Source organism: Solanum dulcamara, chromosome 11, assembly GCF_947179165.1.
Source record: "Solanum dulcamara chromosome 11, daSolDulc1.2, whole genome shotgun sequence".
Taxonomy (NCBI): domain Eukaryota; kingdom Viridiplantae; phylum Streptophyta; class Magnoliopsida; order Solanales; family Solanaceae; genus Solanum; species Solanum dulcamara.
This window is the reverse complement of record NC_077247.1, coordinates 27153692-27179675: the sequence shown is the minus strand read 5'-3', so window position 1 is coordinate 27179675 and position 25984 is coordinate 27153692. Positions and strand designations below refer to the sequence as shown.

General features: G+C 34.3%; 1 protein-coding gene across 1 annotated transcript; it reads right to left on the bottom strand.

Annotated features, from left to right (window-relative positions):
* Positions 1 to 877: 877 nt before the first annotated feature.
* LOC129872114 (potassium transporter 11) lies at positions 878 to 12086 on the bottom strand. The gene is made up of 8 exons (XM_055946991.1): positions 11434 to 12086; positions 10561 to 10786; positions 7387 to 7632; positions 4460 to 4510; positions 4073 to 4333; positions 3771 to 3938; positions 2582 to 2836; positions 878 to 1946 (listed from the first exon to the last, which is right to left on the bottom strand). Exons 1-8 carry the CDS (start codon positions 11548 to 11550, stop codon positions 916 to 918), a joined length of 2355 nt encoding a protein of 784 aa, XP_055802966.1. The 5' UTR covers positions 11551 to 12086; the 3' UTR covers positions 878 to 915.
* Between the last annotated feature and the right edge of the window lie 13898 nt (positions 12087 to 25984).

Sequence of the window (25984 nt, the reverse complement as noted above, 5' to 3'; positions counted from 1 at the left end):
TATTTGGAGTTTGCTGAGGAAATGGGGTAAGAAAAAAATTGTTCATTTTTTTTTGTTAAACAAAATGCAAAAGAAACTCAGAAACGGAAAGGAGCAAATAGATCTCCTCACTTTTTCTTCATTATCTTAAGAGGGGAATAAAGTGAAAAATTACAGGGAGAACTATGTAAATTCTTTTCAGAATAAAGTATATTTATTTTATCATCTTTCTCGTATATAAGCAAGATATTATATAAATAGACACTCAAACTTGTTCTCAGTTGGCAAATAAGCACTCTAAATTTGAGTATGCATATTTAGACGCCTCCACATGTCTCCACTGTGTCACTTGTATTCTTTGTATTGTATGAAGGTGGTATTGTCAACAACACATTGAGACTGTCTGTGCCAAGTTGAAGTGTCTAAATGTGCACTCTCACAATTGAAGTGCTTACTTGTTAGCTGGAGCTAAATTTAAGTGTTTCTTTATGTATTATGCCTATAAGCAAATTAGGAGAAGGCTATGGTCACTACTTCAAAATGCAAATGGACGTCTACAGGAGATTATTTGAACGAGGAAACTGGCTGTCTTTTATGTCCCCGTAGAGGCAATTATATTTTAGTATTTTCAAAGTCAAGCAAGTTGATAATCTACTATAGAAGTTTTTGAAGGCGTATTGACCAAAACAGAATGGTTCCACCTACTCAAAACTAAGAGGGATGCCGCTACCACTAAAATCCCCATTTTTGCAACAGTTGTGTCCTTCTATGCAAGAAGACGTTTAATGCAACCAGTTGTACAAATAATTCTGTGCATTCATCTTGTCAATAAAGTGCACTGCTATTATCCAAAAGAAAAGTTACATACGTATTCGATCATCGTTTGATGCATGAGATGAGACACAGAAGAAAATCCATAATATTCGATTTGTTAATTTACACATAGAAGATCTGTCCAACATTCAAGAGGCTCTCATGTGGTACGTTGAAGATAACACTATTTTCCCTGCATATTTTCCTAAGGAATGCATATATATAGTCTATAGCAAGTTTCTTATAAAACCTGGATTCCCTTCTTGCTCTAATTACAGTGTTCCCAAGTATGTGTACAACCCCAGCATCTCTACAACTGTTTAAGAATTCCAATTCATCAACTTCGGTCTGGCTGCTCTCGTGGCCTGATGATGTGATTGTGTTGTTTCCCTGAGGATGACATTTGACGGGGGCTATCGAGTCCATTGATGAATAACTGAGTTCAATATTTGCTGTAGATGAGTTCCCATTATAATCTCTTGAATGTTGTGTTTGCTGTCCATATAAGCTGTATTCATCAGAGTCGGAGCAGCCATCCATCATCGAATCCAGACGGACAAACATAAAGAGATTATCGAAAAGCTTTTTCTCAAAGTCATCATCCTTCTTATGGAGGTCTTTGTAACCATACCTTGCAACACAGCGGAACATGTGATAATTCTTCGGCCCTATCCGTTTCACAAGGAATCGTTCATCTTCTGGAACTGTGTAAACAGGAAGGTACTTTACACACACAAATACCACAACTGAGTGTATAGCAGGTAGGTTGGTAATGAAGTGAGAGAAGATGTGAGGCACTCCACTAGCTAGCTCGGTGTACACGAGTCCTATTCCTGGCACACGTACCAGTCCTAAACTGGGGCCAAGCCCTAGAATCCATGCCATAGATACCTTGCTGTGCATCTCAAATTCATAGCGTTTCACTGTTCCATAATGCCATACATACATGATGAGAAGAAAAGCTGCAGCAATCACGAGAGGAACCCAACCACCCTGGTCAAGCTTAAATAGAACTGCTGAGAAGTAGGTACATTCAACCACCAGAGATAAGACAGTGAAGATAAGGACAACAATCCAATGGCAGTGCCAAACTAGTAACATTATCAAAGTCATGAGCAATGTCGTCACCAGCATGACTATCACGACTGCTGTTCCTGTTCAAGAAATGCCATGTCAAAAAGTGAGTTTCAAGGTGAGGCTGTCAACAGTAATGAAGAAACCAATTACGAGACTTCAGAACAGGGATTATTAATATGAAAAGATGGATACATCTTCTGGATTGATTTTGTTGGGATAACTTTAAACTGATGTGCCACTTCCATTTTATTGTTGTACCATTAGACACACCTCATCTTTCTCCCGTCCAAATGAAAAGGAAAGAAGCCTAAACCATAGACGGCTGATTAACTCGTGCTAATATTAAAGTACATTGTATGGGTTAAATTGTTGAACTCCAGGACTTCATTTCATTAACAAACTTGTAACTTTAGCATACATGTCAGCGAAAGCACCAAGGAGAACTACAGTAACCTACAATGACATGATTAAGTACACCATAGAGATAGGAAAATGAACATGCATCAGCTCGAGTGCATGTAAATCTATCACCAAAAATATATATGAACCCCTAATGAGGACCATACATAAAGGAAGACAACAAACCGAAATATATTATTCAGTCGACCAGTGTTCCCTCATAAATTTAATCTTATCAAGACTGAAATCTGTCTTTGCAAGTTTGAAATGCCACAAGGAATCAAGAAATATTAGATGTAAGGCACAAACTCACCGTAAGCATTGCCTATTTGGCTTTGATTTTTAAATCCAGCAGTAACGGCAATGCAAAGAACCATAAGAATCCAATTAATATCAGGAATATATATCTGCCCCAAGAACTTCTTTGATGTATGCACTACCTTTACTCTTGGGAAACAGCCAAGTGCTAGAGCTTGCTTGATTATCGAAAAAGTTGCAGATATGGTAGCCTGACTTGCAACAATAGCAGCTAAAGTTGCAATGACAAAAACTGGCCAGTATATGCTTTCTGCATCAAGAAAAAAGATTATTTCTGGCCAGATACATTATAACTAATATATTTAATAACCTTTTACTATTACCATATCTTCCTTAATAATTCTACTTTGTTTCCCTCTTTTTCTTCAAAGGAGGGCTGAAATGGTAATCCACAGAGACTGTACAATCTGATTAGTCCTTTTTACAATTACGTGAAAATAGAAGAGGCTCAGTTCGTATTACTAACATAGTAAATGTGCAAACAATATCAATGTTACATGATCAGAGTATTTAGGAATTTATGAACATGTTTCCAAGACAAAACCTCCCACCCCATATTCAAAGATTCTGTCCTATCCAATACATGAAAAATGAATCCTTATAGCTTGTTAAATATTAGTAACAATGAATAGGATACAGTGGACCAGACTAAGTCATACCATTCAAGTCTTGTTACATGGAAAAGAAAGCATATGTGTCTGATAATCACTAGAAAGAAAAAAAGGGATGTTTCCATTATAAGAGATAAAGTTCACTCTTTAGCTTCAATAGGTAAGTGGTGCTTGATTTAAGACTTTTGGATTTGTGAAAAATTATTTAAGAAGAAATTGGATAAGTCCCTATAGGAAAAAGAAAGTCTCAGATTCTCCTCTATATCACCACTCTTCGGCCACAACCTAGGTCGCGACAAGTCCTTCTTGACATCTCATTTGTTACCCCATAGTTTCTCTTATATATCTTCTCCAATGAGTATGATCTCTAACTCAATGATTAGATAAAGTGATAATGGGCTATTTTGCTGCGTACTGACTGTGCACTGTGTCAAAGATACTCCAATCTGCACTCAGAGGCCAGAGCTCTATCGATATTATTGTCTTTTAGTCCACACAATGTTAATCTGGTTTATCACCATTGAGAAGAAAACATCACTTTTGACATTATCAAAGTTCAAGAGTGAGAAATACCTGGAATAGATCGATAGAATGCATCAACAACGTGATCCGTATTTTGCATGAGGTAAGCTGCTTGTCCAGAATAAGCTAAAAGAAGGCAAGGGAAAACAATGACTGTGAAAGCAAGCTGTATTGCTGACACTGGAAAATGAGCAAGATCAGCAAAAAGTGCCTCTGTTCCTGAAATAGCCAGCAAAGCAATTATAAGTAGGAGCACACACTCATCTCCTTGTGCTCTAATAACTATTGACAAATAACCCCCCAAAAAAAGAAGAGATGTTTAAAAAGAGGGAAAAGGGCAAAGAGGAAAAAACCTGTAATGCTGAGCATGATCCCTCCCAGTGATGTCCAACCATCTCTTTTTCCCCTTTTAAAATACCGATATATGTAGACAGGAGAAAAAGCCCGCAAAACAGAGCTATCATATTTCCAGATGTTAAAGATACCAATACCTCCTACTAAAAGAAACCAAAGCAGCACAATTGGGGCAAACAGCCAACCCACTCTGTCTGTGCCATAATGCTGTAAGCTAAACAAACCAACTAATATAATGACCGCAACAACCACGACTACATCTGCATCAACGAGCACAAAAATGAATTTATTTGTGAGTGTGTCATAAATAACTGAAAGAGATGCAAGTAAACAAGCTGTAATTAACAAATCCATCAAAGAAAGGTATTTGGAAGGTAGATTAGTACCATTACTCATCTTCGGATGGTCCACCTTGATCCCACCAGAAGCCGAAAGAACTGAGAAAAATATTCTACATAAGTACTTTCTTGCAAAATAGAAGTATACTTTTCTTTGAGAAATAGCAAATCTTTTAGTTGATTATTACACCAAAACAAGTGTCATCCCATACAAAATCATGACATGAAGTTCCAAAATTCCATCTAACTAATTCGACATCGACAACTATGCCTGTCCCAAACAAGTTGGTCACTATATGAATCCCCATTTCTTTATAAGCTCATATCATATCATCATCATACTAAATAAAATAAAAAGGAAGAATAAGTTATGTATATAAGTTCTCTAACAAGTCTAAAACCTAACGTCAACTAATTCGACAAAAAGGAATTCTTTTCATTAAACCAAAATACAAATGAAGTAAAAAAATATCAGAATAACACCACAAAGGTTGCTTTTGTTTCTCAATGCACGAACTTGCCACAGCATTTAGCTACTGTTTTAGAGGAAACCTAAGCTATATAAAATAAAAGTATACCAAGGTCCATAAACTGAAATAAAATTACAATGCAGTACTAGGTGGTCCATGTCTTCCCATTGTGACTAACATATGCAATACCAACTCAACATACATCATCTCCTCTTACTAATCTGCTTTTAAGAAAATCACCTAATAAAATTTTAAAAACTGTCCTTAATAAAGCATTCCATGTAGATACCATGAGAAACTCATCACTTTCTTAGATGCTTTCCTCTACCAAACTGACTTCCACCCAAGCGTCATTCCCTCCATTGCGTAACCATCTGTAGTATACCCTTTTCAACATCATTTTGTCATCTTCTATGAACTCTGATGGCCATAGATCTTTGTCAGGAAACCCTTGAACTCGTCTCATTCCTAATCCTAGATAGGTCTTCTCAAAGATACTTCCTAGACGCAATGGTCTTTTGTTATTTCTGAGTGTTTTGGCTACCGTGACATGCTTATTGACAATGAAGAGAATAAGCTGGGAATGCTTTCTTCAAAGTTTGGCCTCCATAAATACACTGAGCCAGAGTCAGATGTGCTAATCATTACCAACTGTGAACCTTATGATTTGAAAAATACTTCAATCCATATTATGGTAGGTTACAACATGCCTTAAAACCTATCATGCCCTCGGCATCCATGCTATCAAGAATCACTCTCCACAAGAAGTCCTCCTTTTAACTTTGGATTCTCTACTATAACAACTCCAAATTAAGCTTTTATGGAGAAGCAACAACAAACATATATAGCCTCTTTGTCCCACTTCATATGACACTATTACTATTTGGAAAATCACACAATTGCTTCCTCTGTTCCATTTTATTGGCACTAATTCAAATCAATCTGTTCCAAAAACAATATACCATTTATATATTTGGAAACAATTTAACTTTAAACTTCACAATTTACCCTTAATGGCATGCTTTAACCGCCACGGAAATCTGGCGATTTCATGGATATTTAAGACAACAAGTTTCAAGAATCTATCTTCTCAAGTACACTCCCTATCCAGTCAAACATCGTCATGAAGGTCCTTCCATATTTACACGAAAAATTAAATGCTTTGACCCTCTGAACTTGTTATTCTTTCTGGGCAGGAGGAGTAAGTTTATTTGGCAATCTTTTTTACTAGAACAAGAGTGAGACGTGTTGAACAACTAAAATAAATAAATAAGAATATCATCTCTAAAGCTAAGCTTGAAGTCAATCACACAAGTCAGTATCATATCAGAGTAGGAAGAGATCTTCAATTCAAGTCATGCTTGACCCTAGAAAAAGCATCAGGTCAACATTGATGGGGCAAGCTGAAAAACTAAATAGATGATGAAAAGTCAGAACTCAAAAAACACCAAAAAGAAGCATGGGAACTAAGTGACACGTAGGACTAAATGCTACTCCATGCACCAGGATCCCCTCAAGAATTCATAGGGGTCACCTTTAGGATTCACGTTACAATGATGTAGAATTGGCCTGTCATATAGGTCTCAGTAGTCAACTTGCCTTTGAGCTGGAAACTATTGGTGAAATGCCCACTTTGTTCATGAAACAAACTAAGGGAGGTTAGCTTTAAAGGAGGTTGACTTGACAGGGAATATCCTCATGTATCAGTAGAAACAAGCTATCACATTAGGTCGATACTCCAATCAGGTTAGAGCACCTCCTCTTTTATGGTACACTGTCGGTCGCTTACTAAGTCACCCTCTTGTAGTCAAGAAAATTCTAATCAACATCATCATGTTAGAAAATATTTAATGCTTACCTCTCATGACTTTCACCAAGAGGGGTGGAGTAGTATATAATATTAGGTATTGGTCAAGCATGGTGTTTTATTGGTTTAGAGTAGCTTTCGCCAAAGCAGAATCTTAGTAATATCAAGTAACTTGTTACAAAAGTGGAAGCCCCACCAAGAGAAGTAAAGATAATCGCCAATCAATCTCATATATTATTGACAACAATTTGTGTGGTTTAGGTTAATAGGGAATGAATATAGGGAAGCATACAATGTAGATTCTTGGCAACTTAAATGGCATTTCCATCATCAAATGGTGAGTTTGGATGTACAAGGAGTAGCTACAGGATACGTACAACACTAGCAATAGTGGATTCTATCACGTGCAAGTACTTTTTTGTGATGGATGCATGGTGTCTTTCTTTCCCTCTGTAATCACTAAATTACAAGTTCAATAAGTAGTCATCAATATAATCATAAAACTATCAGCAGGTACACTATACTAGAAATGTATTCTAGTGTCATTTCTAATCATCGAGTTTTATCTACACCAGCTGATAAAATTGGTTTTCTAGAAAAATATTATCAGGTAGAGTTCTTCCCTTAATAATAAGTGATGAACTTCAATCTAGTCAGTAACAGAAGATAAGTACAAGATGAACTTCAAGCTAGTGTACCTGATATGGCAGGAGTGAGAATTCCATCACCAATTACCATGCAGGTGCCAACAACTACAAGAATAAGAAGTGCGTTCTTCCTATATGGATATGCCTCCAACCATCTTTTTGTTTTCGCAGCAAATGAATGCTCATGGAATGTGCTACGGCTATAAGTTGTCAGCTCCTCATCAGTTCGGTGTTGGTTTGGAATTGTCTTTATCCTAGCTTGTCGACAGAGTAATGAATAAAGAGCAAAAGTCCCACCTGAAAATGGTAAATTCAGTTCTTCCCCCCAGTGTATCATGGAATACTTATATTGGTGCTTCTTTAATTTATCTAATTCTTGCATTAGGAACGTGTAGCTGAAGATTCTAACAGAGAGAAGTTACAATTATATCATACTGATAAGGTAATTATCAGAAGATGTATCTCGTGATTCACTATAGTTGCACAATAATGAGGAATTCAGAAAAACATAACAAAACAAACGGCAACTACCTTAACCAAATGTGACAAAATCTGATGAATGATCCATACAAAGTCCTATCATTTGATTTTAAAATGAAGTTCAATTTTACTTAGTGAAGGTTCCATAATATCATCAAAATTAGAGAATTGGTTTGCTGCAGGAAACAACTAGCCTCAATTTCTAAAAAAAACAGTGCATGCAAAAAAGCATTAATATTCACCAAAGCATTACTATCTATGAGACAATCACATAAGAAGGTTGTTTTGGCATATAATAATATTAACAATGAAAATTTGATATCGCTTGTCAAGCTAGAAAATATTAAGCAAAGGCATTAAAGTTGATTAGACGATCTCTCTTTTGTCCTATTTCATATTTTCCCACTCTGTCCTTATTGCAATATGAGCTACTTAAGTTCAATACTTATCAATGGGCCATTCAGTATCAGTACGGGTTCTCTTGACTAATGGAGGATCGGAGACAGCCTAATGGATAATGATAGGCAGACCAAAGATTACATATTGCAATGTAGGAGGTATGGTTGCTTAGTACTCTTTGTTGTTTTAAGGTATCATTTGATGGTAATAGAGGGCACATATTTGGTTCACATTTAACATTTTAATTTGAGAGGACTTCAAGAGACAAATCCTTGTGATAAAACATATCCAATTAGACTAAGCTGCGGGAAAAAGAATTGGATAGACTGTGCACATCTCTAATTAGAATAAGCTTGGTGTAGTAGTAAAAGCGCAGAACATGATGTGTGGGTTAGGCACGCGTACGAGGTACGAATCTATCAGAAACTAAAGCCTGCTATTTAAGTGGAGAAAGGTAGAGAGCCCATTATCCCCAGTGTTCCAAATTGTTGCAGCTTGGCCTCTGGGATTGCTTGGTTAGTAATACAAAAGAATTGGGCAGACTGCTTTCAGGATGCTAGACTGTCTTTTCCTTCTCAACAAAGCGGGATTAGTCGACTGCAATAGTTTGAGTGCTTCAATCGATGCAACGACTGAACAAGTGGGCTGTGGTGTACCAGCTGAAGAAGAGCTAACCCCTTTATTAATTACAGTTCTATAACAGAAAATCTTGTGTCATAATTCTTGTCTAGAATCTTATCATACCTTGTTAGCATTCAGCAATGGAGCCTGATTTTGAGAGGTGTAAGATGAAATTTTAGGCTTTCACGTAAGTAGGATTGAGTGGCTAAGAGTCTAAGACTCATTCTAAGTTGTCTTTATATTGTTCATCGCATTGAGACAGATGGCAAGAAACAGTTTGAGTTGCTTGAGGAACACTGTGTTGCCACATCTTTGTTTAATGAGTTTTTAGCTATTAAATATTGAGATTATAGCAATAAGAAGAATGGACAGATACTGTACTGTTGCTGGCGGTGGTATGGTGCATCAGGTTAGAACGCATGCCTGGAATGTAGTGTGTTTCTGCAGGGTATAATCTCTAACAAGATCAGAAGTCTTCTTTTGGTTGATGGTTAACTTTCTATTTACGCGAAATAGTATACAATGTATCCTCTTTTGTATACATTTATTCTAGATTTGGCAAATTTAGGCGATGGGAATGAGAATATCAGTCATTCTCTAGTATTCTAGAAGTTCTTCCCATTTATTATTATCTATGTGAAGCAAAAAGGAGTTTTTCTGAAGGTAAGTAGTAAGTACAGATGGATTGTTTTCATATATGAACTTAGGTGACATGAAAATGAATGGGGGAGAGGAAGAGTATGAAAACTTTAATTACAATGTATACCAAAAAGAAAGGGAGTAGGAACTGAGAAGCATCACCAAAATTGCTTAGGAAGCAATGACCATTTTGCTTGTCGAAACAAATTTTAAAACCATATTTGAATTGCTTTGTTAAATAAATCACATAAAATAATTCGCAGGAAAGAGAGTGTCATAGACCAAGTCAAATCTGAAACAGATGTCCTACCATTGGCTGCAATCATGCAAAATCCTAGAGAAAATCAAGGAATCTTCTGTGTCAAACTATGAGAAATCAGCAGCATTATGCATTTCAGTGAGAATATTTTTTCTTCGCCATACCTACAGCCGCATCATGACTTCTTCACTACTATATTCCCTTTTCATACCTACTTTAAAATGTTTTGCTTGAGCCGAGGGTCTATCGGAAACAACCTCTCTACTTTGACAAGGTAGGGATAAGGTCTGCGTATCCACTACCCTCCCTAGACTCCACTTATTGTTACCATATCTACAGTCCAACCTTTGGTTTCATTTTCTCCAAGAAGAAAGCAAGTCCAGAATACAGCTATATTAGGTGTATCAGTTTCTTGATGTATCTGCTCTATAGTTTCTCAGTCTCTCACCCCAACTTACACAAACAGACACTCTTTCACACATCCTATTGATTTTTAGCCCTGATTATCAATGCTAGGTTCCCAGTTGTAACCTAGAAATTGCAGTTCTCTCCTGATCGGTCTTCAAACTGAGAGAAAGGACAACTAGCTTAAGCCAGCCAATGAAAGGTGGATAATCAAGCTAAATCATCATATATACCATTTCCAAAATGTGTTAGTAGTACAGAGTTAGAATTTTCAGCTACACAGAGAATAATTTAATTTAGACATCCTGCTCAGACTTTTGAAGCAGTCATGGAACACTTACAAATCATAGGACATGCATACATAGATATGAGGTATCAATATATTAATCAGATGTGTAACTTTTACTGCAAAATCACTTTACCTTGGCCATTGTCATTTGCTCTACATACTATGAAAACATACTTGAGGAGAGGGATAAGCGTAAGGGAGTATATAATTAATGAGAGTGCTCCAATAACATCTTCTGGATCTTCAATTCCACGGGGAAATGTATTATTGTAGACATACAAAGGAGATGTTCCAAGGTCTCCATACACCACTCCAAGACTCTGATAAGCAAGCCGCAATAACAACAATGTCGAGAATTTCTGAATTAAGACAAGTGAAACAGGCAACTCGCTTAACAATGAACATAACTAAAATGGTTCATAAGTTGCTCACTTTGTGATCAACGAAATTAGAAACAAGCACCGTGTCATAACCACAGTCGAAGAAATGCTAGTATGAAGTTTGCAGATGATGTATAATTTCAGTTATCGGCTTTTGATTGTTCATTACTGTCGCGTTCATAAAGATGAAGTAAACAAGTCCATACATGACTAACTACATAACCATACGTTATATATATGTACACTTCCATATATACACACACATGATATTTGATATCAACCTAAAATCATCCTCTAGATCAAATAGAATAGCTATCCAATAATCTATAGTGGCAGATGAACTAATTAAAGTCTTACAAGATCCATGTAATTCTTGACATACATATTTTATGAGACTGCAAATTACTCATCTATTAAGATCAAGTAGGTAACAAACCATCCAAGCATCTTCAAGCTGATGGATTGCTTTGGCCCCATTAGAAGGGAAAAACAAGAAAAGGAAAGAGAAAACAATAAAGAAGTAAAGCCAGCAAAAGCAAAAGGTTCCCCCCAAAAAAAGGTATCTTTGACAATAACCCATTCCTGAGGAATCAATTTCATGCACATAAAAGAAAGGTACATGTTACCTTTTCTCTGTACATATTTCTTAGCCTTCCAGCCTCCTCATCCATAGGCTGATCAAGTTTTTGCTCTAAATCCCACATCCCTCCTTTATTTTCATTATTCTCTTCATCAATTTCCATCTCTCAGATCAAATCGAAGAACTACTGCTTAACTAGAACCCTCCAAGAGTTTCAGGTCAAAAGGAACCCCCAAAAGCCAAAATTGGAAATGGAACAGTGCAAGAACAGAGTGTATGTATATATGCAAAAAAAAAATTGATTTTTTTCAAGTAACTTATATTCTCAAGTGGGGTCAACTCAATCAATATCAGCCACATAAGAATGAGAAACCAAACCAACTTGGTAACTCCAACCCTTTCCTTTCATTAGTAACTGAATTCTCCCAAAAACAAAAAGTGTACTGAATTTAAAGAAAGGTTCTTTTTTGCTTCAAAAGAGCTTAGAAAATTGAATGTTTGAAGAAAGTGACCAAAACCCAATTCTTGAAAGGGAAAAGGGGAGAGAGATAGAAAGAGAGAAGTTGTGGGTGGTAAGAGTGTGTTTTGTCTTTTTGCAGTCATTGCTGCTGCTTCACTAAACTCACTTTTGCTATATACTGCTCTCTGTGTGTGAGAGGGAGAGATTTGATAAGAGCTATCTCATGCAAAGCTGGCAGTTTTGGAAATTAGTAAGAATGGTTAATTTCTTACTATATTAATATGAAGAATCAATATTCTACTAACCAAATATACTACTAGTATTGTTTAGCGCTCCGGAGATTTAGGGCAGTTTGCCCATGCGATATATATTATATTTTATTTGAACAATTTATATTATATATTTTTTCATAAATATAAAAATTTCATAAATTCTAAAACTATTAAAATTGTCCCAATTCTTTCTACAATCTTACCAAATAAGCAAAAATTATAAAATTTCACAATACACTATCATAAAGCTATTCTAAAAGAATACAATAGTTATATATTGATCAAATTATAATTCAATAAAAAATTAAAACATAAGTTGTAGTCTATTAGTCTTTAATATAATCCCCCACATAGTACAAACAAACTCCCCGTATTGAACTTGCATTTCTCGATCATATGGTCGAGAAGATCAACCAACATTGTTACTTTGAGCCATTTGTTGTTTCTAAAAATTATTCTTTTAATTAATGTTGATTTGCATCGATTAGTAATATATTTGGTTGGTAAAATAAGAATTGATTTGAATTAATAATAAATTTTATGTTGGTGAGAATAATATATCCTTATATGAAATATAATTGGCTTTAAAAATAATTATATGAATTATAAATTTTATTGACGTATGAAATAAATGGTTAGTAGATATAAATGTGAGTGTTTTTTACGAAATATAAACTTGTGAGTCTATTTTTGTATTTGAAAAATCTTAAATCATGATTTGAAATTTCCAAATCATTCATTTTGGAGAATTTGGAATTTTATTTCATGATATGAAATCATGAGACGAAATCAGCCTGAAATAGAATGTCCAAATGCTGATTTATCTCATGATTTCATATCGCAATATGAAATCACATGTCCAAACGCCTGTCCAAATTTCATATTTCGTTTGGTCATACGATATAAAATCATGATATGAAATTATGAGATGAAGTTAAAGTTTTGTTTGGACATGCAATTTGAACTTTTTATGCTGTATGTTTTCTCATAAACATAAAAACCCCAATAAGTTGTAAAACTATTCAAATTGTCCTAATTTCTTATACAATCTTACTAAATAACTAAAAGTTTATAAAATATCATAATACACTATCACATAATTATTCTAATAAAATACAATATTTATTGATCAAACTTTAATTCAATAAAAAAAATTAAACGTAAGTTGTAGTGTACCAATCTTTAATATAATCCTTCTACATATTTCAGACAATCTCATCACGTTGAACTTGTATGTCTCAATCATATGACCAAGAAGATGAACCATATGAATCATAATCTCCTCACGTTGAGATTGATTTGAATGAAGTAGCAATAAATTTGGTTGGTAAATAAATTTGATAAAAAAATAATGAATTTGGTGAATCAAAATGGTTAAGTATGAATTGATTTGAAGTAATAATAAATTTTATGTTGGTGAAAACAAATGTCATTTGAGATATAAATAGTTTAAAAGGTAATGATATGAATTATAAATTTTATTTACTTATGAAATAAATGGCTAGTAGATATAAATGAGTTTTTTTTTTTTACAAAATATAAACTTTTGGGTCAATTTCTGTATTTGAAAAATCTCAAATCATGATTTGAAAATCCCAAATCATGCTTTTGGAGAATTTGAAATTTCATCTCATGATATGAAATCAGCGTGATATCGCATGTCCAAAAGCTGATTTCATCTTATGATTTCATATCGCGATATGAAATCGCATGTCCAAATGCATACATAATTACGAAAATGGGTCAAAATATCTTGAATGATGTCAAATTGAACAAAAATGTACTCAGTTAATAGGTTGGTCTAAATATGTTCTCGCCATCAATAATTTGGCTCAAAAATGTCATTTTTTCAAAATAAATTTATTATTTAATTTCTTTTTAAACATATTCTTTTCCTAATAATAATTTTATTATTAACAATTGTTATCCTACTTCAGTTTGGAAAAAAATAAGAAATACAAATAATTTTATTATCATTGTCGAAATGAAATTAATGATGGGATTAATAATCTTATATATATGACCTATATTATCAATTAAAAAAAGCACATGTAAGTATTTTTTAATTGATAAAATGAGATTAAGAAGAAAAAAAATTATTTCCTACCTTTTTTATTATTTAAAGTGATTTTAAACGAAGAAAAAAATGAGGATAGGGTTCTTTAAAAAGTAATATTTTTATTTTAAAAAAAGATATTTTTAAAAAGAAAAAAGATATTAGAGAAATGACTTTCTAATCCATTAAGTAACAACAATGGCATTTTTGGACTAAAATATTAGCGGTAGGGCAGTTTTTGGACCAAATTATTGAGGTAGAAAATTTTGAGACCAAACTATTAACTAAGGATATTTTTGTTCAATTCGAAGCATTTTTGATCCTTTTTCGTTTAATTTATAGTAATCTTAGTGTAAGATCTCGAAAGTTGGAAAGTCGAAAAATGGGGTTCAAAAAAAGATCTAAGAAAACTGCAGCCTTTTGACTTCCCACGAGGCCTTTGACGGGCCGTACAAAGCATCACAACCCGTGGAAAGTGGTCGTGGAAGTTGTCTGAAAATGGTGACTGTGGGAAGGGGTTATACTGATCCTTCAAAGGAACGTGAAAGAAACCACGACCCGTGAAGGGGTCCCGCAGTAATGACCAGGAAAAGGGGAAAGGTAAGGATAAATCTACGACCCATAGACTTGCTCACTGATCGTAAGGTGGTCCATGGAACTCAACCCTCAGAACCTTGAAATGAGCCAAGTTCATGAAGCCTTCTAAGACCAGTAGACCCTATCATAGAAAGGAGTGTTTCAGTAGATTGTTTGGGTTTTTTTCACTCACAACCCGTCATGGTCTCTATGGTCCATAACCCCATCCGTCAAAATTTCTCCTTTGCCTAGACTTGACCCCCTACTTTTTACGGTTCGTGGTGTGTTTCACGGACCGTATAAAGTGGTCATCCAATGTCTTTGTTCAGTTATTTTCAGGGGTGTTTTGATCTTTTCTCTATTATTTTAGTTATGTATTGGGACGTTTTTGGGGTATAATTCCTAGTCTATTAACTATCCCAAACCCTCCTAAATCCCTCATTCCCTCTCTTATTCACTCAACACTAAATCATCTCTCTAGAATTTCTCTCTCAAGTTCGTCTTCTTCCTCAAGCAAGGGTTCCAAAGGTTTTCAAGTCCAAGTCTCCAAGTTTCAATTGATCAAGGTATGTGGGTATTCATCCATGGATTCTTCCATCCATGGAGTCCCAAAGGTTTTCTTAGTCTCCTTTTCATGAATTTCTCCCAAAATTCTAAGATTTTGATTAAATTGCATTGGGTCACTTCAATTATGATTTTGTTGAACTTCAATGATCAATTCATGCATGGTTTCAATTCAATTACATGTTTTCAATGTATTTTACAAGGACCCATGCATTATGCTATGAATTTCAAGTTTTAAATTATGAATTTATGTATGATTTATGAAATTTATGTATTATGATTCAAGTATAAAACCATGAATTGTGAAAGGTTTTCTCGCAATATTCAAGATATGATGATTTGGATGCTTAGAAAGATAAGTATCCATAAGTTCAAGTTATGATCGTGATTTTCAAGGAGCTATTCTGATGATGTATTTTCATGATGATTGGATTGGTTTCTAATGACTATGTTTTATGTATTCCATTGGATTAACTTAGCACCAGACGAACTTTGTAGTGGGGATCCATAAGGGAACCCTAGTACCAACCCTTAGTTCCAAAACTACATGCCACCATAGGTTGCCTTCATGGCTTAGCTAGTGGATCCACATATAGCTCATGTTCATGTTTATGATACGGAGTCTACCTTGACAAGTAGCCTCTCTCTTCTCGGTGTGGGAGTTACATCGAACTCCATGTTATAGCTCACATGGTCTTACATGTTGGTTAAGATTAATATCTCATATATGTATATGCTATGTTATAAGTTCTTATGACAATTTTATGATGTATTGACCTTATGATATGATTTCAAATGTTTTCAAGTTTTACTCATGTTTTCAAGATATTAGTCATGCATCACATATCCATATTGACTATGTCCGACTATCATTGTTCATGAATACTTCTCATATACTTAGTGTATTTCATGTACTAATGCATATATTTTGCCTACATTATATTATAATGTAGGGTCCGACTATCATCACGCACACCCACTCGTGGCTAGAATTTGAGTTACTATTTTATTTATATTATCAGTGAATCCTCATGATTCAAAGATGTGACATTTATGTTTCTCTATATTTCCCATGAATTTATTTCTTATGTTGGTGAGCTAGGAGCTTGTCTTACGCCCTTTCTAGACTAGTAGAGGCATGCTAAATTTGTCATGGAGTCTATGTTATCCCCCTCCCCCCCTTTTTTTTTTGAGATTTTAGCATTATTTTCCCTTCTTATGAGGTTTTCTTATTTGAGACTTTTATTCAACATTTATGATGTCTCTTGTTATGTTCTTATTTACCTTATGTATGCTCATATATGATATGCTAAGAGGCTTGGTTGGAGTCATTCGGAATTCTAATCACCATGTCATGTCTAGGGCCTAGCTTGGGTTGTGACACGTAGGGGTTGTTTGTTAGCATGTTAGAGTTATGTAGAAATTAGTTAAGAGAAATTTTTTTGAATTATTTTATCTAATATATATTAATTATATGGGTTTAGTTATTTATTTATTAGTTATTCCACCTTCTAAACTGTATAAAATAATACATATATTTTCTCATAATTTATACATGTATTAATTATGCGAGTTTTTTAAAGTTCAAATTAAGCATCATATTAATTTAATTAATTTAATATATGAATAACTTACCTCATAATCAACTATCAAGGATGATATTACTTATACAGAATTTAATACATGTATAACTCACCTCCAAATCTGCTACCAAACAACCCATAAAGGTACCAACTATGCTCGTATACTCAAATTAGTGAGTATTAATTTTAAAATATTAAGTATGTTATAAATACTCCATTACAAATATTTTTGGAAGCAAAACAACTTGCAAGTAGTTCAAACAGGGATCTTACAAGTAGGGTTTCTTGAAAAACCTTGATGTAGCAGCATCTTCATGCTTGCAATTTAGAAAACAACTTGCAAGTAGCTCACGTATGCAGCTTGATAGTAGCTTCTGAAAAGCCTCAATTTAATTCTTTTATTCAATAAATAGGAATACAATTTAGTTCATTTGTATATTAGTTCAAAGTAGAATCATATATCAATCTCTTTTATACTCTCTTGTATATCTACTTTATATTTCCTCCATTTCAATTTGTTTGACTTATTTTAATTTTGAACAAAGTTTAAGAAAATAAAGAAAACTTTTTAGTTTTGTGATCTAAAACTAAAGATATGTCAAATGACCCAAAATTTCCTTTAATCTTGTGGTCTTAAATATGTCATATGGAAAGTCAAAATTAAAGAGTTGCTAAAAAAAGAAAGGGTCATTCGTTTCGAAACGAACTAAAAAGAAAAGTAGATTAAACAAATTAAAATGGAAGAAGTAATATTTATTTCATAATGTGTTATCAGCACATTGAACATCCAATGGGGAGTGTCATAAATACACCATATTGTAGATTATCATTACATAATTTTTCTGGATAAGCTTTTAATCAAGCAGGCAACTTGCAAGTAGGTCAAGTAAGAAGCTTACAACTAACTTCCTGGAAAGTCTTGCAACAACTTCCTCAAGCTTGCAATCCAGCAGACAACTTGCAAGTAGTTCAAACGAGTAGCTCACAAGTAGTTCAAAAGGCAACTGGCAACAACTTTCTGAAAAACCTCATAACAACTTCTTTTCTTCTATAAATAGGAATCAATTTCAATTCATTTGTATATCAATACAAAATTGAATAACCTCTTATATATATATATATAGGACCCCCTTTGGGAGGATGACACATATGAAACAAAAGGTAGTTTTTTTTAAAATCATAAATAGTCAACATCATTGCGGGTCCTTAAAATACACAAAATTTGAACCAGCTGTTATTACAAAACTATTATCTTCCTTTGTACAAAATGACAAGCCAACATATAAACACAGTACAGGCATGACTTGAGTTAAATGCATACCCCAAAATAGCAAAACTAGTCACCCTGTTCAAGCTACAAGCATACATTTTTGTTTTCACAAGCCTTCAAAATTTCATACATAAGTGCCACATGTATCATGTACAAGTCCCCCAAAATATTTACAAAAACTAGATGCATATGCAGATGTGATCTTCACAAGGGCTCCAAAAAGTCTACTCCAAATGGTCATCTTCATACCTCGTTCCGCACATTACCTACGATAGAAAACAACTATCGCTAAGCATAAAGCTTAGTGGTGTAAAAACTTTGGACTTGGAGCCATTAAATTCTTCAATTTTCTTGTTCGTCGCAGGTGGCTCAATAAGGTAAAAATAAGCCCAAGTGAACAATTATATCAAAGTATCGAATACAAACCTTGAAGAGTTTCAAAATCAATATCAATATTTGAAGGCTCAAGTATCAAGAAACTTATAATTCAATTCGAAAGAGTTGTCAAATAATCAATTTCGCCCAATAGGTACGTCATGCCTTCACACTAAGAAAAATCAATATCAAGACGGACTGAAGACCCAAAATCAAGAAGGACCGAAGCCCATATCAAGAAGGGTCATCACCCAATATCAAGAGAATCAAGAACCATGTTGAAAGTGGCTTTCCACTTGTACTAAAAAATGGACGAAAATCCCATCGTCAAGACAAAATGTAAATTCAAAGTCAAGATGGGAAAGATCTGAATCGAGAGGCATGCCAATATCGATGACAAGTCACCGTAATAAGAAGGACAAAGTCCCATCAAGAATGCAAAATGATCAAGCAATTCGTACAAGTGAGCGGTTTAGCGAAAGTTTTGCAATACTTGAGATAATAGTCATACCAAAATACAAAACAAGGAGCAAGGAAACAACCCATCAAAATACTTCAAATTTCATAAAATAAAATATTTTAAGTTCAAGTTTATACACAAATCTTGGCGTTTTAGCATACAACAAGTTCTACCACAACTTAAGGAGCTTAATTCCTCTCCGCCATAGACCAACCAAAATCACTTCGTCAAATAGTTCCTCTTAATTTGTATAAGCACATATACACCTTAAATACACAATCAAATATCTACTTAAGTTTAAGAGTCTCATCATATCAAACTAAACATGAAATTAATAAAAATCAGCCCAAACTATTCAAACTGGAATTCTGGACAGCCTACTGTCTTGTATTGTTGCTTAGTTTCGAAGGGGTAAATAGGGGAAATAGGCTTTTTGGCCTCAATGAAAGTTATATACATGTATCTTAGGGTCGCATACAATTTTGAATCACCCCTACAATAATTCTGTACAAAAGGATATGCCCAAAATACCAACAGCTGTCCATGTAGGATTTTCAAAACAAAATCTGGGCAGCACCTCCCCTATACTTCATCACCCTTTTTCGAGTGGGTAAAAGAAAAATTGGGTTTCTGAGACTAAATGAAAGTTATATACCTATGAAATATATTTCCAAAACATCTTAAATCACTCAAAATAAAGCTTTGCACAAGGAGTTATACTAATATTACTAATGGCAGTCATATTCAAAAATGGGTTTGCTACCAAGAACAAGAACCTCCTCGCTACCCCAACTATAAATTTTACGTTTTTAAACACCGTTAATTAACCGAAGAATACCTTAGACAATTAATTGATGAAACAAAATCGGAGGGCTTACCTTAATTGGCCAAACCCGTAGCTCTCTTTCTCCTTTCTCTTGATTTTTCTCTCAAGTCTTTCTAAGTTTCTCCAAGGAAAGATGACTTAATGACTTCTTAGTCATCTTAACATGTATATATATGCTCCCTTAGAGTGTGACACATAGTATCCCCTAGGTGTGACACATGTCCAGCCTCTAAGGCGCCACCTCATTCATGGGCCCAATCCAAAGCTACCATATGGCAGCATGGGGTCCACCCCAAGTAGGTGTGTCACCTACTTGGTCCAAGTAGGTGCATCACCTACTTAGTTCAAGTAGGTGGTACGCCTCTTTTTTCCTCTTCTGTGGGTTCAAAATTTCATCTCACTTTAAGAACCTATGTAATCCTTGCTACCTAAGCTCGACATGTACTCAAATAGCTTTGTGATGTAAGACATCTCAATCAATAGCTTACGTAGAACTTCATAGATAATGTGGATCACCTGGCAATCCTTTAGAAAAACCATACAAAGAAAATTGGGGTGTTAAAATATATATCACTATCCGAGTCTATATATTTCATGATCTTGAGTGCTAGTCACACCTAGGGAGTCTATACCCAAGGTGTGATGGGCACTCAAAATCACGAAATAACCCCAAGCGGACTCTTGATACTGGCATGCTACTAGTGAACTGATCTGACATTTTATGAACTACGAGCGGAAGCTGAAACTCAGTTAACAAAAACATATACTTAATACAAGTCTGAGTAAAATAATCAAGAGATCTATGAAACTGAACATGTGATGTCTGAATAAAATATATACTATCTATAATGAGACAAACAAGTCTAGCAGGACATGACCCCTAACTACCTTAAAACAAATAACAGAACTAGCGATAAGCCTAACTACTAACTAATCCATGAAGTTCCCGAATGAGAAGAACTCACCAACTGCTGACTAGAAAGCTGCAACTTATCTAGTAACGAGCCTGAGAACGAACGCCTGAATTTACATTATAAAAGAATGCAGCATAGAGAAAAGTATGCAGTCAGTACATAAAATGTACTGAGTCAGTTAGATGACACTAACTAAAATCATAAAGTAAAACAAAATAAATGAAAGATTTTTCGAAACCAGTGTATAAAAGTCATATCTTATAAAATCTTAATGATGACACAAGTATATAAAATTAGTAGTAGCTTTACTGGGGATTTTCTTACAATCGACATAAGCTATTTAAATAACATAAAGTCCAACAACTAACCCAATTGGGGGGTTGTCCTATACCTTTTTAGGGTATGTAATCTATCTATCTAATGTGGATCCACTAACTAAGCCTAAAAGAGCTAAAGGAGGTGATCGTTAAAGTGCCTTATTCAAATTCTATGGTGACACTGTAACACCCCAAAAATCATAACTCAAATCATATCAGAAAAGCCCCCCAAAAAAGAAGTTAAGTTTGTAGAAGTAAGTTTTACAAGCACCAATTATGACCCGTAAATAGAACTATGGCTCGTAAAAGTTTCTCATGAAATCTCTTTTAGAATCTATATAAATGGTCTGAAATATACGGACCATGTTTACGGATCGTAAAATTTTCTATGAGCCGTAGATTTGATCTGTAGATCAAGTTCAGAAACTTAACAATTTCATGCATACATGATAAGCATATTTACGAGTCATAGACCATTATACGGACCATATTATGGTCCGTAGATCAAGGTCTTGAAATCCATTAACATTTTTGATGTCACGAGTCACTTCTATGACCGGTAGATATAACTACGGACCATAGACTTGTCTCATAGGAAGAAGTCCTAAAACTCTCCCTCAGTATAATTTCCATGGACGTGTAGGACGATCTGTACAAGGGTTTATGATCCATAAACTGATCTGCAAACCAAAAAGTTTAGAAATCGTAGAACTTCAGCCTTCTTTCTAGAAGAGGGCTTTTAAGAATCGTAGATGGTCCATAGATGGCTCTGACAGTTTTTAGTGAAGGGTATTTTAGTCTTTCTCCATATTTTAAAGCCTAAATCTTGATGTTATGAGATATAATTAAGGTCCTTATCAGTATAGTTTAGCTTAATTACTCTCATAATCATTGCCAAGACTTAGAGGAAGAATCAAGAGATGAAAACTAGGGTATCAAGCATTTTGTTCAGGCTACTTCAAGAACTTCATTATTCTAGGTATGTAAGGCTACTCATATTGATGGATTAACTTTGTCTTCATGCCCTACATTTAAATACAATCTGTTTGATTTAAACCTAGGATTTTCACTCAAGTTTCTTGAGTTTTGAATGTGTCTTGGTTCCCTAATAATCAAATTTTGAATATCATCATTGGGAATGTATTTATTCATGTATTTCTAGTCTTGATTGTTGTTCATGCCTATTTTATCTCATGGAATCTATTTAGAAAAGTATTATTTGAGGACTCTTGCATCTTTATCTTCACGCATTATTTTTTCAGACTCAAAGTAGTTTAAATATTTTAAGTTATCATTGATAAGAGTTTTTAAGGAAATACTAAGCGTTTCAAATGCATTATTTTTACCGTAAAAGCATGACTAGTTTTAAAGAAAGCCTTACCAGTTGAAAAAACAGTTTCAGTTAGATAAAGTAAAGTTTATTATTCTTGCAAAGTGAGTATTTTAGGTATTAACTCAACATATCTATTATTATTTATATGAGCATTAATGCAACTTTTGGGAGTAGTATCAAGCATAATTTTGGTAAGATTTAAGATAACTCAAACCTCATATACTGCAACACCAACATAGATAAAATTGTACCATTGGTTCAGGCAATTCCTCACCTAACCCCTAATAAGGGTTTAGTAGATGAATCCATAAGTTCAGTTATTTATTGTCCCTTACTCTAGCAAGGCATTGAATAACTCTAGCAACTTGGGCTAGATATTGTATCATCACGAGTCTCATAATGGTGGCTGTCGATTTGAGAATTTCCCTTGGAATTGTAAAGTTACTATTTTAAAAATTGATATATTGCATTATCTCAGTTGCAAAGATTTACTTGTTTTTTTTATACTAGCGTGCTTTGCTTTCAATCAAGTACTTTCAGCTTCTCTTCAACATGAGATTTAGTCAAGTTATTTATCTATTTAGATTTATTACATATCGTACATTTCATGTACTGACATTTTTTGATGCTGCATTATTTTATAATACAGTTGCAAATATTCAAGATCATCAACATGCACTTCATTAAAATCACTATTTCATAGATTTTGGTGAGACCTCCTTGATTTAGAAGGATTCCATTTATTATGCTTTTTCAGTATGAGGATATTTTAGTCTTTTATTTAGATAGTCGTGACTCTTCTCTCGACACCTATCTTCAATTAGTAAGGGCTTTATGGACAAGTTCATGAGTCAATTCAGTCTTGTCATGACCCAAGATGAACTCTAGATGTGACACGATAATTAGAATACTTAAAGACCCTAATAAAACCTCTTAGCATACATAACATCACATAAGATAACATAAAATCAAGAGACAATCGTAAATGCGGAAGATAAGCCTCAAAGTAGAAATCTTGATGAAAGAGAATCCCAAACATAACATATGAATGAACAAAATCATAGTGGTCTAGTCTGAAAATGCCTCTACTAACATAGAAGGGGCCATAGGACAGGCCCTAGTTGACCCTAAACATATGAGAATGAAATGAGTCTAAAAATAAAGTGACAAGATAGTGGTTGCACCCTCAAATCATGAGGACTCATCAAAACTAGCAATGCCAAAGGGAACTTGTACTAGCCACGAGAATGGAAAGGAGCATCGTAACCTATATTATAAAACCATATATGTAATAGAGCATGCGTTAGAACATGGAATGTACTAAGTATGGAGAATATGCAATACATGATGTAAATCATAATAATTCAATGATCAAGCTAAACATAGTTAAAACCTTTCAAAGCATCATTTGAATCATAAGACATGGCCAATGCAAAACTCGTAATCATGTAAACATAGCATAGAAGAGTCATAAAACTTTATGAGAGATGAAATTAATTGACATAAACCATAAGAGCTATATCATGAAGTCCAGTGTCTTCCCCATACCGAAAAGAGACTGTTCTACTTGCCAAGGTAAGGAACATTTACATGAATTATATATGGATCTACTAGCTGAAGCTTAGACTTATCCATTTAGGACATACTACAGAATCACGTAGTTATGTGATCTAGGTGATTTCTCTTAGTCCACTCGATGCTAAGTAAACTCTCAACAAAAATATCAAATAAAATCATAACATAGTCATGGAAAATGGTAATAAGCTTATAAGACCAAATTCATCATAGAAACTTTGAAAATCATAAGAATAGCTCCTTAAATCATACCATAAACCTAGAACCAATCAAGCCATAAGAGACACTTAATTAAAATCATCTATATCATGATAACATTTTCATATAAAATCACACTTAACTTGACAATGACTAAATTATGAAAAACCTTCATGATGAGATTGCTTTCCTTCTGAAGCAAACCTTAGTTTCATAAAATCATATTGATACTTTATCTAAAATTATTCTTGAAATCATAATTTATAAATTCATGATGCAAGCGAATTCTCAAATCATGGTTCATAGTCATAAAATAGGCATAATTCATGAATTCATGTAAAACTTTTTGAAAACATGTAATTAACATCAATTCATGCATACTAAGATCATTGAAGATGAGTAAAGATACAATTGAATGAACCCAATGCTAAATCATCAAAACTCTAGGGTAATTGGATTGAAATTTATAGAAAAAGGAGAGAAATCCATGGGACTCTATAGATAGAAAAGATCAATGGATGAAATTCTCACATAACTCAATGAATTGTACCATTGAAACTTGAAACTCTATCTTGATTGGAAAAGAAGTCCCTTGAGAGGAATCTTTGAGTGCCTCGGGTGATTTTGAGAGAATTAGAGGGAATGAGGAAGGTTTGAAGGGTTTGGATAGATATATGTCACTCAAATTTCCCCAAAATGACGTACTTTAGGAGTTAAAAATGATAATTTTCCAAAATAACCCTAAATTAAGTCTGTTGAAGAAACCCTATGAAATAGGACCCACAGATCATCAACATCATTTGTAGAACCTGTGTCCACAATTCTAGAGCTACTGGAATTATACCTCAAACCTATGACCCTTGTCCTACGGGTTGTAGATATTCATGCGAGTCGTAGAGCACTTTCATAGACATCGTGTCCAAAAACAAATGATACTAGAATCGCTCCCTAACCATATAACCCTGGTTTACGGGGACCCCAGTTGTCCTGTATAACTTCCAAATTCCTAAAAATCATAGTCAATGATCCTCATTCTATGGGTCATCCTAAGATCAGTAGAACTCCTTACGGTTCATAGAACACCTCGTGGAACCTATCTTGAGCTACTGGAAATTGACACTTTTCAAGAGACTTCATACGACCCTATCTACGGATTGTAGGACCTTATATAATCCGTAGATTCCCCTCATCCAATTGATCTGACACTTAGCTAATTTAAATCTCAGAACCTTTCCTATGAGACCATCCTACGGTCTGTAGGTCGATTCGTAAAAGCTGCACCAAAAGAAATTTTTTGCAACATTTTTTCTTGTTCCAACTTTTCAACTGTTGGAGTCTTACACAAACATCGTACGGTCAATAATAACTTGTCCATTATATCATTGGCCTAAACCACAACTAACCTATATTCAATCATCCAGACTTCGTGTCTGAAGACCTAGGCATAAAACCTTCAATAAATCTATAAAATATCATGCAATTGAAAATAAGTCTACAATACCCAGTTAAGAAAACCTAGCCTATCTGGACACCAAGCAACTGCTGAAGCATCTGATTTATGAGTTTTTCGCACCATGGAGGCGAATCGACTGAAATATGCCTAAAATTCATAGGTTGTAACCCTCTTTCTGATAGAATCCCTCCTTGTCATGATTCGAATCCGGATGTGATGACACTTATTCATTCACACCGAATAAGTAAGCCTAAAATCTAATATTTATGGAAAATAATGCGGAAGCAGTTTAAATAGATAGATAAATATATGAAAGCGAAAGCCTTAGTCAACTACAATTTCTCAAAGGACTGGTCGTCACATAT

Excerpts from the sequence above, each read along its gene's own strand:
- LOC129872114 (XM_055946991.1), bottom strand. The coding sequence starts at position 11,550 with ATGGAAATTGATGAAGAGAATAATGAAAATAAAGGAGGGATGTGGGAT. Across the intron at positions 3,939-4,072 it reads GATCATGCTCAGCATTACAG|GAACAGAGGCACTTTTTGCT; the intron begins GTTTTTTCCTCT and ends TGGCTATTTCAG. Across the intron at positions 1,947-2,581 it reads CCAAATAGGCAATGCTTACG|GAACAGCAGTCGTGATAGTC; the intron begins GTGAGTTTGTGC and ends TTTCTTGAACAG.